Source organism: Macaca thibetana, chromosome 14, assembly GCF_024542745.1.
Source record: "Macaca thibetana thibetana isolate TM-01 chromosome 14, ASM2454274v1, whole genome shotgun sequence".
Lineage (NCBI taxonomy): Eukaryota > Metazoa > Chordata > Mammalia > Primates > Cercopithecidae > Macaca > Macaca thibetana.
The window spans coordinates 5,661,700-5,675,999 of record NC_065591.1 but is presented as its reverse complement, the minus strand read 5'-3'; the positions used below and the strand labels follow the sequence as shown (position 1 = coordinate 5,675,999).

The 14,300-nt window shown below is 46.8% G+C and overlaps 2 protein-coding genes across 19 annotated transcripts in view; one reads left to right on the top strand and one right to left on the bottom strand.

Annotated features, from left to right (window-relative positions):
* The window catches only part of MRPL21 (mitochondrial ribosomal protein L21), a 1,021,966-nt gene that overhangs the window by 18,453 nt on the left and 989,213 nt on the right, over positions 1–14,300 (bottom strand). The gene's annotated exons all lie outside the window — the stretch shown is intronic.
* The window catches only part of IGHMBP2 (immunoglobulin mu DNA binding protein 2), a 556,281-nt gene that overhangs the window by 524,346 nt on the left and 17,635 nt on the right, over positions 1–14,300 (top strand). For both annotated transcript variants that reach the window (XM_050758125.1, XM_050758124.1), the window contains 5 exons: positions 811–1,003; positions 1,201–1,298; positions 3,314–3,477; positions 6,639–6,839; positions 9,809–9,956. In XM_050758125.1, the coding sequence (XP_050614082.1) occupies positions 811–1,003; positions 1,201–1,298; positions 3,314–3,477; positions 6,639–6,839; positions 9,809–9,956 (804 nt within the window). The remainder of the gene's footprint in view (positions 1–810; positions 1,004–1,200; positions 1,299–3,313; positions 3,478–6,638; positions 6,840–9,808; positions 9,957–14,300) is intronic.

Here is a 14,300-nt window from a genome sequence, read left to right as displayed (position 1 = left end):
CTTGTGTTGATTTTTGTCTCAGGTGCCTCGTGGTAGCAGTTCTAGCCCCTAATCCTCTCAGGTCTCCGGTCTCGCTGGAGAGACTGAGTATCTCTATCCAGATGACCAAGCACAAGTCTCAATACGTCTCAGGCCTCTGACTTGGCCACATGCCCATTCCTGAAGCAGTCACTGTGGCCAGGGGGCATGTGAAGCACTGAATGGCTGAAGCGTGGATCAGGGGAAACCCCGTGACTCACCTGACAGATGGGAGACACAAGACACTTGTCATAGACAGTAGGAAGGGCTGTGCTGCGTGGCCATTTTTGCATGGAATGTTCTTTTCCAGATGTGCTTGTGGCCCTTGCTGCTTTCCACGTCCACCCGGCTCCCCACAGAGGCCCTTCCTGCACACTCTTTCTGGAGTAGTGTCCTCATCCCTCTCCACCCCTTCCTGTGCTTTATTTTTCCTTAGAGCACTTAGCGCTGATATAGATAGCTATGTTTGTTCTTTCTCTCCTCCCTGACATGAGGGCGGGGACTGTCCTTACTCATAGCACTGACCAGAGCCAAAACAGTGCTTGGTACACAGTAGGCACTTTAAATATTTTCCTGAGTGTCTTGCTTGGTTTGAATAGTTCATTGATCTCAAGTCGAGTTTCTTATATGATTTAGGTGTTAAACTTTTTTTTTTTTTTTAACTGTTAGTGATTGCATTTACTAAAGAAAGTAACAAAGATAAAATATTTGAAGTATGCTGGATTTTATTACATAAAATGGTATTGAACCTTTCCCCAGTGTCTTGCCTAACTGAGTCTTTGTGTTTCACAGGTGATATAGTGGGCCTGTATGATGCTGCTAATGAGGGCAGTCAGCTGGCCACCGGGATCCTGACCCGGGTCACCCAGAAGTCGGTCACGGTGGCCTTTGATGAGTCCCACGATTTCCAGTTGAGTTTGGACCGAGAGAATTCCTACAGACTGTTAAAACTTGCCAATGATGTCACTTACAGGCGACTGAAAAAGTAAGTGGATGTGACTGGAAATCCTAAGTACCATCTTCCTTCAACATAGCTAACTCATTCCTACCATGCCTGTCGCACAAAAGAGAGCGACAGGTCCTGGTGTGGGTGTGGCCCTCTTGTGAGTTGGCGGCGCCTTTGGGGCAGAGGCTCAGCCACTGAATTGCTGGTGTTCTAATTTTCGTTTTCTCCCTCGGCAGAGCTCTGATTGCTCTAAAGAAGTATCATTCTGGCCCAGCCTCCTCACTCATAGAAGTGCTCTTTGGCAGATCTGCTCCCAGTCCTGCCAGTGAAATACGTAAGAACTTTTGAGTTTTCTTTTTTGGTTGAAATCGCTACCGAAAGTATAGAGAACAGTGTAACCTTGGGCCGTTTTAATAAGAGTTTGAGAAAGTATGACTAGAAGAAATCTCCCTGAACATCTTTGTAGAAATGTCTTGGAAGGCCTTGTATGAACTGGGCTGTCCTCCTCGTACTCAGTCCTAATGAAGTAGCTCATTCCATTGAGGTTTTTTATTTTTATTTTTTTATTTTTTTGAGATGGACGCTTGCTCTGTCACCCAGAGTGGAGGGCAGTGGTGCGATCTTGGCTCACTGCAACCTCTGCCTCCCAGGTTCAAGTGACTCTCCTGCCTCAGCCTCCCAAGTAGTTGGGACTACAGGCACCCACCACCATCCCCGGCTAATTTTTGTATTTTTTAGTAGAGGTGAGGTTTCACCATGTTGGTCAGGCTGGTCTTGAACTCCTGACCTCAGGTGATCTACCCGCCTCGGCCTCCCAAAGTGCTAGGATTACAGGTGTGAGCCACCGCGCCTGGTCTGTGCACTTTTTATGTCGTTCGCTGTTCTTGGAGAACGTCATTTTTGAGAGGAGTTTATTGTCCCATCCAGTTACTGCCCATGATTTGGCAGATTTAATGGGAGTATTGGACTTGGCCCGTTTGTAAAGCAGTGGCTTTGGCCAAGCCTCAGGCAAGGGTTTCCCCACAGCTATTTTCTATCATACTGTGCTAGGCAAGCCAGCATTGTGTTAGCTTCAAACACGCAGGACTACTTCTAGCGCTCTTTCAGTGTGCAGTCCCTCAAGATGTCTTATTTTGTAAATACTCATTTTCTTTCTGCATTTTCTTTGGAAATTCTAAATGCACTCCCATTTCAATAATGCTTTATTTCTATGGAGTATTTACTGAAGGGCTCCTTTGCGTCAGAAACTGAATTAGAAATGTATGTACTGTGTCTTAGGGACTCTGGAATAGTCTGGCTATAGCATGGGAACATGGGTTTTGATGGCCTGTTACTAGCTCCACACCCTGCTGTCTTCCATGTTGGCTTCAGTCTCACAAGTCAGGGTCAGCAAACACCCTTTGCTTATGAGCATCCAATAGGTGTCTCTGTGTGGTGGGCACCATGTAGCGAATGCCGTGGCTGCAGGGCTGAGCACAACAGCACCTGCTCTCAAGAGCACAGCATAAGAAGCAGGTCTTGGCCGGGCGCGGTGGCTCACGCCTGTAATCCCAGCACTCTGGGAGGCTGAGGCGGGTGGATCATGAGGTCAGGAGATTGAGACCATCCTGGCTGACACGGTGAAACCCTGTCACTACTGACAATACAAAAAATTAGCTAGGCATGGTGGTGCTCACCTGTAGTCTTACCTACTCGGGAGGCTGAGGCAGGAGAATTGCTTGAATCCGGCAGGCGGAGGTTACAGTGAGCTGAGATCTTACCATAGCACTCCAGCCTGGGTGACAGAGCGAGACTCCATCTCAAAAAAAAAAAGCAGGTTTTTAGTCTTGGTTGTGGGAGATTCAGAATAGAAACATGATCCTAGAATTTGTTAATCTTTTTTTTTATCATTTGTCTCTTTATCATTTTATGGGCACTTAAAAGAGGGACAATATGTTAGACACGAATATGCACTAAAAAAACATTTCCTTCATTCCTGTTACTCTAGAGCAGGGGTTGGCAAACTTTTCCCATAAAGGGATGGATTGTGAATGTTTAGACTTTGTGGGCCATGTCATAGCAGCAGCCAGCTGTAGATGGTATGTAAATGAATGGGCGTGGCTGTGCTCCAGTGAAACTGACCAAAACAGGCAGCCGACTGGATGTGGCCCATAGTTTGCCGATCCCTGTTCAAGGAGAAACCTTGTGAAAATAAAGCGGACTTAATTTTGTGTTGATTGGATTGCCCCTGGGGAGGTCCAGTATGTTCCTGACAGGCATCACTCATCCCCGGGGGCGCACACTCTGTGAGGAGGAACAGTCACAGAGCTCCCCAGAGCTCCTGAGTCTCACACTGCTCTCCTTCCACAGACCCGCTGACATTCTTCAACACCTCCTTGGATGCCTCCCAGAAAGAAGCGGTTTCATTTGCGCTGTCGCAGAAAGAACTTGCCATCATCCACGGACCTCCTGGCACTGGGAAAACCACAACTGTGGTTGAGATAATTCTTCAAGCTGTGAAACAAGGCTTAAAGGTGGGCAGTGCACACCACTTCCCTGTCAGAGCCCGTCAGCTCCTGGTCTGTTGTGTTCAGTGGGTGCTCACTGGCCTTCCAGCCTCAGTTCTGGCAGGATGGGTTGAGAACATTGCTGAGCATTTATTGGTGGAGCGTTGGACTGGCCCTGTTTGGTTTCCAGCAGCCCCGTGAGTCTTGGGGAGCACGCACAGGCACCACAGCCTGGGTTGTTGAGAAAGGCTCCTGGAGCCCTCTGAGGCGTGGCAGCCTTAGTGTTGGCCAGGCCTTGGCCCGGGGTTTATTTGCTCACCATGCTTGCTGTGCTTGCGCTCCTCCGTGTGCAGGCCCATGCAGGGGCCTGGAGTTGGTCCGGGCCTGGTCTGTGCCCATCAGGAACTCAGCTTCTGGTCGAGGCGTTAACGGCTAATCAGATAGTCTGGTTAATGGATATGATGCACATGTCTAGTGCACAGATGACTGATTTTCTGAGATGTGGAATATAATACTGTACATTATTATTCACTTACATTTTTAATTTATTTTTATTTTTATTTTTTTGAGACGGAGTCTCACTCTGTCACCCAGGCTGGAGTGTGGAGTGCAGTGGTGGGATCTTGGCTCCCTGCAGCCTCCACCTTCTGGGTTCAAGTGATTCTCCTACCTCAGCCTCCTGAGTAGCTGGGATTATAGGTGCGCGCCACCATGCCTGGCTAATTTTTGTATTTTTAGTAGAGATGGAGTTTCACCACCTTGGCCAGTCTAGTCTCAAACTCCTGACTTCAGGTGATCCGCCTGCCTCGGCCTCCCAAAGTGCTGCAATTACAGGCATGAGCCGCCATGCCTGGCCCAGTTACATTTTTAAGGACTGAGAAAGGACCTATTATCATCATCTGCCTCAGCTTGAGTCATTATGGATCTTGGCACATGGAGAGCTTTTTGAAAAACCTTTCTGGTTTATAAAAGTGTTGGATAATGATGAGAATTGGAATAATGGCCAGTTTTGTAGGTGGACGTTTACTGGGTCCCGCCTATCACCAGGCATCCTTCTGAGCACCCTTTTAATCCTCACTGAAACCTTGTGCCAAGGCAGGTGGTTAGTGGCCCCGATTTGTAGACGAGGAGGCCAGGCACGGTGGCTCAATGAGCCTGTATTCTCAGCACTTTGGGAGGCCGAGGCGGGTGGGGCACCTGAGGTCAGGAGTTCGAGGCCAGCCTCGCTAACATGGTGAAACCCCATCTCTACTAAAAATACAAAATAATTAGCTGGGCGTGGTGGCGGCCACCTGTAATCCCAGCTACTCAGGAGGCTGAGGCCGGAGAATCTCTTGAACCCAGGGAGGCGGAGGTTGCAGTGAGCTGAGATCACACCATCGCACTCCAGCCTGGGCAACAAGAGCAAAACTCGATCTCCAAAAAAAAAAAAGACGAGGAAACTGAGAAACAAGGTCAAGTGCCCAGCGCTCAAAGTGGCAGAGCCAGCAGTGGAACTTGGGCAGAGCTGCAGGGAAGCCTGCCACTTGCTTAAAAGATTATGTCCAACGGTTTTCCTATGAATGAGTGTCTTTGCACATGTTCCAAAACTGGTAAGAAAAGATGACTTATTGAAAGGGAGCAGATTGGTGGTTTTAATTGGGTGCCGACTATTCATTAAAAGTGAGCCAAGGCACACCTATGTCCTTGCTTCTATGGAGATGTGCCTTGGGAGGTGATGCCAGGCGTGGGGAGTGGGTGTCTGAGCCTCCTTCCTGAGCTGCTGTTTGTCTTGAGCTTAAGGGTCTGTAGGGACTCTCTGCCTCCTCTGCTGGTTGCCACCTACTGTTTTTTTTTTCCCCCCCAGAGGTGGGGTCTCACTATGTTGTCGAGGGTGGTCTTGAACTCTTGACCTCACGCCTTGGCCTCCCAAAGTGCTGGGATTACAGGCATGAGCCACCGCACCTGGCCAACATCTCACTTTTAATAGTGGAGCTGTGGCCAGGCGCGGTGGCTCATGTCTGTTATCCTAGCACTTTGGGAGGCCAAGGTGGATCACTTGAAGCCAGGAGTTTGAGGTCAGCCTGGGCAACATAGCAAGACCCATTCTCTACAAAAAATAGAAAAAATTAGCTGGGCATGGTGATGCATGCCTGCAGTCTCAGCTACTTGGGAGGCTGAGCCAGGAAGATAGCTTGAGCCCAGGAAGTCACGAAACACCAGCAGCATGGTCTATAGGTCTTGCTGCTCGCCACACAGAAAGCCAGTTACTGAGGACGAGTATTGCCAAGGAAGAGGCTTTAATCAGATGGTGCAGCCGAGGAGATGGGAACTTATCCTCAAACCCATCTCCCTGACTGACTAAAACTAGGGGTTTATATAGCAGAGAAGAAATGTAGCAATGTGTAAAAAATAGGAACTAGGGAGGGCAAGGAGGCACCTGTAGTGGTCTAGTGATTTTCAGATCGTTGATACTTTTTTGAGAGGCCTAAATGTTCTTTTCTGAGGAAGGAACTCACATAAATAAGTTCGAAGCTTTAACAGCAGATGGTCAATTTCACTTTATCCAAAAACAACTGTCTGGGACTCTTGAGCCGGTTTCTCCATGATCCTGCCACTGCACTCCAGCCTGGGCCATACAACAAGACCTTGTCTCAAAAAAAAAAAAAAAAAAAAAAAAAAAGAGAAGAAAAAAGAAAGAAAGAAAGAAAAATATAGTGGAGGTTCGGGAGACAACTCTGAGTCCATTTGAAACGGGAAGTTCCCTTGTCCCCATCTCAGGGCGTGTGATGGGGCTGTGGCTCGCTTCTTCAGTGCCCCGCTGCTCAAACCTCTGGGGAAGCATACAGACTGGCAGGCTGTGGGGCTCCGACCTCATGGCAGTGTCTCCGGGTGGATGTCTACAGCTCTGTGTGTTACAGGGTGCTCTCTCAGTTTGCCGTCTGTAGGCGACTTATGTTAACCGGTTCAATTAGATCCCCTTCCTTATCACAAGGACAGAGGGCTTTCTGTATCCCGGGTTCTTGCCTTGGCGTCCCGGAAGAATCGGATCACACGTGGGTTTGGAAAATGAATGCAAGGTTTGATTGAGTGCACGTGTGTGCCTGCCCTGCCCTTCTCTCTACCTTTAAGCCTTTTTGTTGTTTTAGTGTCAATGTCAGTGGTTTAATTACAAAGTAAATGACCAAATCCTAACTTCCGGTTCCCAGGTTCTGTGCTGCGCCCCCTCCAACATCGCCGTGGACAATCTGGTGGAGCGCCTGGCTCTGTGTAAGCAGCGGATCCTGCGCCTGGGGCACCCCGCCCGCCTCCTGGAGTCCATTCAGCATCACTCCCTGGATGCGGTTGTAGCGCGGAGCGACAGTGCCCAGATTGTTGCCGACATCAGGAAGGACATCGACCAGGTCTTTGTAGGTGTCATGGCCAGTGTCCGCGTGAGGTGTGGGCTTCTGATCCGCAGTCTTTTGAAGGAGCAGATTTATCTACATTCCTCTTACTCTTCTCTTGCTTCCGTCGATTCCTTTAATAATATAAAAAATGGGGCTGCCTTTTTTGTTTTTTTTTTTGAGACGGAGTTTTGCTCTCATTGCTCAGGCTGGAGTGCAGTGGTGCAATCTCGGCTCACCGCAACCTCCGCCTCCCGGGTTCAAGCGATTCTCCTGCCTCAGCCTCCTGAGTAGCTGGGACTACAGGTGCATGTCACCATGCCTGGCTAATTTTTCTATTTTTAGTTGAGATGGGGTTTCATCATATTGGTCGTGCTGGTCTTGAACTCCTGACCTCAGGTGATCTGCCCACCTTGGCTTCTCAAAGTGCTGGGATTACAGGTGTGAGCCACCACACCTGACCTTTTTTTTTTTTTTTTTTTTTTTTTTTTTTTGAAATGGAGTCTCGCTCTGTCACCCAGGCTAGAGTGCAGTGGTGCTATCTTGGCTCACTGCAGCCTCTGCCTCCTGGGTTCACCTCACCCTCCCAAGTAGCTGGGACTACAGGCATGTGCCACCACACCCAGCTAATTTTTTAATTTTTAGTAGAGACGGGGTTGCGCCATGTGGGCCAGGCTGGTCTGGAACTCCTGACCTTAAGTGATCCACCCGCCTCAGCCTCACAAAGTGCTGGATTACAGGTGTGAACCACTTCACCTGGCCAGGGCTGCCCATGTTTGATAGAGAATTATACTTAGCATTTAACAGAGACTCAACTGTCTTCAGAGCACTTGGTTAGTATGTGTAAGGAATTGTAAAGAAAACATTTTCCAGCCGGATGCAGTGGCTTATGCCTGCAATCCCAGCACTTTGGGAGGCCAAGATGGGTAGACCAGTTGAGGGCAGGAGTTCGAGACCAGCCTGGCCCACATGGTGAAACCTTGTCTCTATTAAAAATACAAAAATTAGCTGGGCCTGGTGGCGTGCACCTGTAATCCCAGCTACTTGGGAGGCTGAGGCAGGACAATCTCTTGAACCTGGGAGGTGGAGGTTGCAGTGAGCCATGGTCACTCCACTGCACTGCAGCCTCGGTGACAGAGCAAGACTCCATCTCAAAAAAACAAACATTTTCCTGGGTGTGTTTCTGTCTGGTCCTGTTGTCTTCCTAGTAGTGGCAATGGGAGAAAAGTAGCTTGAAAATAAACATTGAAAAAACTGGCATCCTCCTAGTGCTTTCCGTCCATTTCACCTTTCACCTTCTCCTTGTGAAAGAGGACGCCAGTCGACTGGAGAAGTAGGGCGGTGGTGGGTTCATTCCGTTTGAGAAGGCCTTTTCCTCCCAGCCCAACACTTTTAAGCTCCTTGGTTCTCCTGTGTACACTTTGCTGTAGTGTCTGTGCTCACGTCCTGTCCTGTGTGCTCACTGTCAGCACCTGCACCCCTCGGTATCCTAGCCCTGGAGGAGTGATGGCAGCAGGGAGGGTGCTGGGAGCCAGTCTTTGCTGTAACGTCTGTGCTCATATCCTGTCCTGTGTGCTCACGGTCGGCACCAGCACCCCTCAGTGTCCTACCCTCAGAGGAGTGGCGGCAGCAGGGAGGGTCCTGGGAGCCAGTGTTTGCTATGGGCCTGTGGGCCTGGGTGGCAGCGTGGGGATGGGCCACCTACTGGGAGGTGGAGGAAGGATAGATGCATGTCACGCAGGTTTGAGGTGGCGGAGGAATATGTGTGATGTTGTTTGCTCATCATGAATGTAGGTGATTTCATTTCCTGATGAAATTGGTGCTTTTGGGGATTTTCTTTCTCTGTAAATTATGCACAGTAAAACACCTTCTATCACCCCTGCTAAAACTCCGTCCCCCAAAGTAGAAATCACAAATAACGAAAGGTTACATTTTTTATTTTAAAGACAGAATCTTGCTCTGTCACCCAGGCTGGAGTGCAGTGGCATGATCTTGGCTCACTGCAACTTCCGCCTCCTGAGTTCAAGCAATTCTTCTGCCTCAGCCTCCCGAGTAGCTGGGACTACAGGCACGCGCCACCACGCCTGGCTAATTTTTTGTATTTTTAGTAGAGACGGGGTGTCACTATGTTAACCAGGATGGTCTCGATCTCCTGACCTCGTGATCTGCCTGCCTCAGCCTCCCAAAATGCTGGGATTACAGGCATGAGCCACCATGTCCAGCCAGTTCCATCTTTTTGAGATATTAAAGTGAGGTTTTGATTATGGGTTGAAAAATTTTTTTAATCTCTTGAAAAATGTAGAATAATATGTGAAGGGCTGGGCGCAGTGGCTTAAGCCTGTAATCCCAGCACTTTGGGAGGCCGAGATGGGCGGATCACGAGTTCAGGAGATCAAGACCATCCTGGCTAACACGGTGAAACCCCATCTCTACTAAAAAATACAAAAAACTACCCGGGCGAGGTGGCGGGCACCTGTAGTCCCAGCTACTCAGGAGGCTGAAGCAGGAGAATGGCGTGAACCCGGGAGGCGGAGCTTGCAGTGAGCTGAGATCTGGCCACTGCACTCCAGCTTGGGTGACAGAGCGAGACTCCGTCTCAAAAAAAAAAAAAAAAAAGGAATAATATGTGAAGCTCTTCCATTCGTAAGCTCCTACAACCCAAATCCTGAGGTGGGCAGGCACTGTTTCTTCCCCAGGATCAAATGCCTTTGTGCAGGGCAGGGCTGCTCCGATTTCTGGTCTCCTCGGAGTTAAAAACGTGGTCTCTTTCCAGGACTTAAAATTTCCCTTCCTGTGACTTCAAGGCAAGTAAGGATGTAAGGTGCTTAGTTGTGTGTGTGTATCTGCGTCTTTTTCAAGGAAGGTTTCTGAGTGTGTTTTAAGGAGCTTATTGAACTAGACCAAATGATGTAAATAGAAGCACTTCATAAATAGAGTTGAAGAAGTACAAAGTTGAATTGAAATACGTGTATCTTCTTTGTTTTTCTTTATAGGTGAAAAACAAAAAGACCCAGGATAAGAGAGAAAAAAGTAATTTTCGAAATGAAGTTAAGCTGTTAAGAAAAGAACTGAAGGGGAGGGAAGAAGCAGCTATACTCGAGAGCCTCACTTCGGCAAACGTGGTCCTTGCAACAAACACAGGTGAGGGGGCGTCTCCATCCTGCCCTGTGGCCTCGGAAAAGGAGTTGGGGTGTGTTCCCTCTTCCGTTTTCCGGAAGAGTTTATTTAGAATTGGTATTTCTTTAAAAGTTGGGTAGAGTTCACTAGTGAAGCCCTTCGTATCTGGAATTTTCTTCATAGAGAGGTTTTGAACTACAAATTCAACTTCTTCAACAGATAAAGGGCTGTTCAGGTTCTCTTCTTCCATGAGCTGGTAGCTTTCAAGAAGTTTGTCCATTTCATCTAAATTGTTGAATTTAGAGGCATGAAGTGGTTCCTAATATGCCCTTATTCTTTTACTATCTGCAGAATCTGTCATGATATAACCTGTATTATTCCTGATACTGGTTTGTGTGTTCTTTTTTTTCCTGCTCTTCCGGCTGGAGGACTTTTTTTTTTTTAATTTAGATTTTATATACATATATATGTATTTTAAGAGATAAGGTCTCTGCCAGGTGCAGTGGCTCACACCTGTAATCCCAGCACTTCGGGATGCCAACGTGGGCGGATCACCTGAGGTCAGGAGTTTGAGACCTGCCTGGCCAACGTGGCAAAACCCCGTCTCTACTAAAAATACAAAAATTAGCCAGGAGTTGTGGTATGCACCTGTAATTCCAGCTACTCTGGAGGCTGAGGTAGGAGAATCGCTTGAATCCTAGAGGCGGAGGTTGCCGTGAACCAAGATCGTGCCACTGCACTCCAGCCTGGGCAGAGAGTGAGACTCCACCTCAAAAAAATAAAAACCCCAAAACCAAAAAAACAAAGCAAAACTGAAAAAGAGACAGGGTCTCACTATGTTGCCCAGGCTGGTCTCAGACTCCTGGGCTCAAGGGATTCCCCTGCCTCAGCCTCCTAAAGTGCTGGGATTTTAGGCGTGACCCACCCCGTCCGGCCTGGCTGGAGGTTTCAATTGATCTTTCCAAAGAACCAGCTTTTGCTTTTTCTCTGTTGTTTTTCTGTTTCATTCATTCCCACATTAATCTTTATTGTTTTCTGTTTTCTTGGCCTTGTTCTTTTTCTTGCTTCCTAATGTGGAAGCTGAGATCATTGATTTGAGACCTTTCTTTTTTTCTGATACAAGCATTTAGCTCCATAAATGTCTCCCCAAGTACTGCTTTTGTGGCATCCCACAAATTCTGATATGTTATATTGCATTCATTTCAAAATGCTATTTCATTTGCCTTTTGGTTTTTTAGAAATGTTGTATAGTTTCCAAATAGTTGGGAAATTTCTAGACATCTTTCAGTTGTTGATCTGCTTTCTCTGTAGGTAATATATGACTGGGCCTTGCTCTGTTACCCAGTTGACAGTGTCTGCTGTTTGTTCTTTGTTACATTTTCCTCCTCTTCCGCTTTCTTTTCATTAATTAATTGAACATTTCTTTTTTTTTTTTCCACATAAGTTCTCACTATGCCCCATGATTAAAGATTTCTTAGGATTTTATTTTTATTTATTTATTTATTTTTAAAAGATGATTTGTAGCAACAAGTTCTTGCTATGTTGCCTAGGCTAGTCTCGGACTCCTGGACTCAGGGGCTCCTCCCACCTTGGCCACCTTGGTGCTGGGATTATAGGCATGAACCGTCATGCCTGGCCTATTTTTGTTTTTGTTGGCTTGTTAGCTATATATCTTTATTTGATTCTTTCAGTGGTTACTTTAGGCCTTACAGTATGTGTCTTTAAATCATCATAGTCTATTCATACGCCGCTTCATATAGAGTATAGAGCTTTATGATTGCAAGCTAACATTTCTCTCCTCTTAGCATTTATGCTTTTGTCATTTATTTTTCTTATACGTATATTCTAAACCTTACAATACTTGTTTTAATGGTGAGTTATCTTTAAAGAGATTTAAATAATAAGAAAAGTATCTTGTGTATTTGTCTATGTAGTTACCACTTTTGGTACTTTGTTTTCTTTTGGTGTAGGTGGTGTATTTCCATGTGGTACCATTTTCCTTCCACCTGAAAGGCGTCCGTGATCATTTCTTGTAGTGTGGGTCAGCCAGTGATGAAGTCTAACAGCTTTTGTATGTCTGAAAATAGCTTGATTTCACCTGCAGTTTTGAAAGATATTTTTGCTGGGTGAGAATTCTAGATTAACACTTTTCCTTGCAGTATTTTAAAATGTCGTCCGCTGTCATCTGCCTGAGTATTTCTGAAGAGAAATCTGTCATCCTTATCTTTGTGCCTTTGTATATAATGTGTCTTTTTTCTTCTGTCGGCATTTAAGATTTTTTCGGCTGGGTGCGGTGGCTCACGCCTGTAATCTCAGCACTTTGGGAGGCTAAGGTGGGTGGATCACCTGAGGTCAGGAGTCCAAGACCAGCCTGGCCCACATGGTGAAACCCTGTCTCTACTAAAAGTATAAAAAAAATTAACCAGGTGTGGTGGCGGGTGCCTGTAATCCCAGATGCTGAGGCAGGAGAATCACTTGAACCTGGAGGCGGAGATTGCAGTGAGCTCAGATTGCACCACTGCACTCCAGCCTGGATGACAGAGCCAGACTCCGTCTCAAAAAAAAAAAAAGAAAATGATGCTTTCTTTATCACTGGTTTTAAGCAATTTGACTACAATTTGCCCTGGTGCTGTTTGCTCCATGGCTGGTTGGTTTTTTTTTTTTTTTTTTTTTTTTGAGGCAGAGTCTCACTCTGTTACCCAGGCTGGAGTGCAGTGGTGCTATCTCCGCCCACTGCAACCTCCGCCTCCCAGGTTCAAGCCATTCTCCTGCCTCAGCCTCCCGAGTAGCTGGGATTACAGGTGCCCACCACCTCACCTGGCTAATTTTTGTATTTTTAGTAGAGACGGGGTTTCACCATGTTGGCCAGGCTGGTCTCAAACTCCTGACCTCATGATCCGCCTGCCTCGGCCTCCTAGAGTAGTGGGATTACAGGCGTGAGCCACTGGCCTGGCCTCATGTTTTTTAAAATTGTGGTGAGAACACAACATGAGATCTACCCTCTTAAATGTTTAAGTATACAATATAATATTGTTAACTACAGGCATCGTGTTGTGCAGCGGATCTGTAGAATTTATCTTGCACAGCTGAACCTTTATACCTGCTTATTGCTGTGTTTCTGAGTTCACTCGTTTCCTTCTTACATGCCTAATCTAACATCTGTCCCATCCAGTGTAACTTTCATCTGACATCCAGAAATAAGATTTGAGTCTTTTTATATCTTTGACGTTTTTACTTAATTTTTTTTGTTTTTTTTTTTTTTTTTTTTTGAGACGGAGTCTCGCTCTGTAGCCCAGGCTGGAGTGCAGTGGCGCGATCTCGGCTCACTGCAAGCTCCGCCTCCTGGGTTTACGCCATTCTCCTGCCTCAGCCTCCTGAGTAGCTGGGACTACAGGCGCCCACAACCGCGCCCGGCTAATTTTTTGTATTTTTAGTAGAGACGGGGTTTCACCGTGGTCTCGATCTCCTGACCTTGTGATCCGCCCGCCTCGGCCTCCCAAAGTGCTGGGATTACAGGCGTGAGCCACCGCGCCCGGCCTTACTTAATTTTTTAACATTTGGAATACAACTATAATAACTCTTTTGAATGTTCTAGACTATTATTTCTATCGCCTGTGTCATTTTTGGTCTCTTTCAATGAACTGTTCCCCTCGAGTGGTTGTGTTTTCCTACCTTTTTGCCGGCCTGCTAATGTTTGTTTGGATACCGGACATTGGGGATTTTATGTTGTTGCATGGTGAGTATTGAATATTTTTGTATTGCTAAGATTTTTTTTTTTTTTTTTTTTTTTTTTGAGAAAGAGTGTCTTGCTCTGTCACCTAGGCTGGAGTGCAGTGGTGCAATCTTGGCTCACTGCAACCTCCACCTCCTGGATTCAAGTTATTCTCTTAACTCAGTCTCTAGAGTAGCTCTGACTACAGGCGCGCACTACCATGCTTGGCTAATTTTTGTATTTTTAGTAGAGGTGAGGTTTCACCATGTTAGCCAGGCTGGTCTCAAACTCCTGACCTCAAGTGATCTGCCTGCCTCGGCCTCCCAAAGTGCTGGCATTGGTGTGAGCCACCACGCCCAGTCTCCTATAATATTCTTGCGCTTGGTTTTAGGAAGCAATAAATTTGCTTGTAAACAGTTTAACCTTTTGAGTTTTAACTTTTGAGATGTGTTAGGGTCTGGATCAGTGCTTAGTCCAGGGTTAATATTCCCCTGTACCTAGGTGAGACCCTTTGAGTTTTCTCCCCAGTACACCCTGCGTCATGAGATTTTCGAGTCTGACTCATGGGATTAGGTGCTATTCCCAGCCTTGTGTGAGCACTGGGCACTTTTCTCTCATTGTCTGGGATGGTATTTTTCCCAGGCTTGGAGTAGTTT